Below are 2,441 nucleotides of genomic sequence, written 5' to 3' on the forward strand. Positions count from 1 at the left end.
GGGTTGGCTCACTTCTTTGACGGAAGGAATCCCTCCGGTCAGGGAGGTGTACATACCTCTTGACCGGGGGAATCCCTCCGGTCAAGGAGGTATCAATGACTGAAGTCATCAAGGTATGTACCCAGGACCGATGATACATCTATGTTGGATAGGTTATGTGTTGATGTGCGGACCCTTCCACATGCAGAAGCCCAATTTGCTCCTGAAACAATTGTAAGTGGGGGCATTGGAAGATTGCAGGAAGTTTTGTGTACTTGTATGGCAACTCTGGCGCTTGGATTCATTGGAAAATGGATTTATCATTTTCAAAAATTTGTTTTTTGTTTTTTATTTGTTTTGGCATGATTGGCGTGTCAGGGCCTCCATAGGCGGCAGGTACTGGCAGTATGACCGGTCGGCATGAATGATATATGAAAATGAAAAAAAGAAAATCAGATCGCTGGAGAGACCTTCCAAAGACAAACAGTAAAAATGATCCCGAACCACTGGAAATATATTGAGGTTTGAAAAAGAAGCAAAAAAATCAAAATCTCGAAAATATGTATATCATCTTGAGAAAAATTGTTTCGGAGTCGGAAAATTCCTGTTTTGAGTGCTTATAATTGGACCCGGCAAGTTGGACACGTGGAGGATTCCCAGTTATTGAAGGTCTTTATCCATTCGTCGATGCATCTAGGATGGAAGTGGTGTGAGCAGCGTTTGTTATAGCTGACAAGTTCAATTTTTGGCCGATTGTTGTTATCAATGGTTGGTGGCGTATATTGTTCGAAGCAGATGTCACACGAACTGTGTTCCGGATCCAAGATACGGAAGTTCAATTCTTCCGGAAGCGGTGCTAGTAAGATTGAGTGTTCTGGATCAGTCATGACAGAAGCACCAACTCTATTGTGATCTGGATTTCGATTGTTCTGAGCAGAATTAATGAGGCGTTTTGCTTCCTTGAACGGGATTGTGTTGCTCATCAGTTTCCTCCAAAATCTGGACAGCCATACCTCCCCCTCGGGCAGATATGAAGGGGGCATGTGTCCAAATATCTGAGTTTTAGTAGCGGCTTTGTCATCCAGAGGGGGTTCCAATAAAAATATATTCTTCCAAGATTGGTATAAATTGAGTAGATTTGTTGAGGTTTGTCGCACAGCAGAATGAATCGCTGAGGCGTCGCCCCATTCGGACCATTCAGCAGGAGAACCGTGCACTGTTTCTCTCTTTTTAGCTGATGATTCAGGCTGATAATCTCGGAGTGGTTGATAGACCCCCTGATAATCACTATGAAGGTACTCAGATAATACTACTGAATCCGATTCCTCGTTATATCCGTTGAAATAGTCTGAGAAACGGATGTCTAAAATTCCTGTGTTAGCCAGTGGTAAATTTAGCCAAAGAAGGATAGCTGCCAGCTACCAGAAACAGTTTGAAGTAACAATTGATACAGTCAGTATGTTGAATTTACTTCCCGGATTCTACAAGATGTTGGTCAACTCACAAAAAGGAAATCCATGGCGGGTCAAAAGAATCAATTCTGTATGAAATCTGGAATTATTCAGATATGAAAAAAGATGAGTAGAATTCGTAAAACGTGATGCAGGCTTTTAGAAAGACCACTACTAGGAGTGCTTGTGTATTTATTCACATTTGGCTGGACTCCCTGGAGCAACAGATCATGTCATATCTGCTTCATCCCATCAGTTGAGGTATCCTGGAGCAACAGATCATGTCATGTCTGCTTCGTGCCGTCAGTTGAGGTATTTGAGGATTTCAAGTATGTTTCGAGTCAAATTATTTGCTCAAACTTCAGTGATACGAGTTGCTGAGATAACTATTACTAATAGCATATGATACATTAACCTGGATGTTACACTTTGAGATCAGCTCCTTCGATAAGACCACGTAAGAGCATCTCTGACGGTCCGGGGGGCAGTTTGTCAGCTCTGGTCTCTTATGTGACACGGAGTTGATAGATTTTAGTTACACGCTGTAGCGGCTGTAATAGCGGCCAGCAGTAAAAGTTGCCACACTATAATCTTTGAAGGCCAATGGGAATAAAACCACGCCTTGACGCTATAAAGCGGAGGGGCTAGCACCCTTATGTAAATAAGGGGACGCGACAATGACTCAAGCCTAGCGCCAGGGCTTACACAAGGAATGAGCACTTGTCTTCTAGGCTACAGGTGTTATAACACCCACCTGTGCCTAGGGGAAAATACAGGAAGAGTATAGAATCTGTAAAAGGAAAAAAGGCCAGTAGATTATACAAACCCCACTCACTTATATTTTAAAGTAAGGTAGTCAGGTTTGTATGTGTAATGATCTGGGGGGAAGATCTCTCCAGAAGAAAGACCCCCCTTTTATATTACAGGATCCAGATCCTCCTTTGAGTCAAGGCCCCAGAGGGATCCTTAACTCCAAGGAGGGGGAGAGGATCACGGAATTTCAGGAGAGGG

The 2,441-nt window shown here is 43.1% G+C and overlaps 1 protein-coding gene across 1 annotated transcript; it reads right to left on the reverse strand.

Annotated features, from left to right (window-relative positions):
* Positions 1–596: 596 nt before the first annotated feature.
* On the reverse strand, positions 597–1,498 carry PtA15_2A709 (uncharacterized protein; the record flags this gene model as incomplete). The annotated part of the gene is made up of 2 exons (XM_053166757.1): positions 597–1,397; positions 1,484–1,498. The coding sequence occupies 2 exons, from the start codon at positions 1,496–1,498 to the stop codon at positions 597–599; spliced, it is 816 nt and encodes a 271-aa protein (XP_053017947.1).
* Between the last annotated feature and the right edge of the window lie 943 nt (positions 1,499–2,441).

The sequence above is a fragment of the Puccinia triticina genome, chromosome 2A, assembly GCF_026914185.1.
Source record: "Puccinia triticina chromosome 2A, complete sequence".
In the NCBI taxonomy this organism is placed as follows: Eukaryota; Fungi; Basidiomycota; class Pucciniomycetes; order Pucciniales; family Pucciniaceae; genus Puccinia; species Puccinia triticina.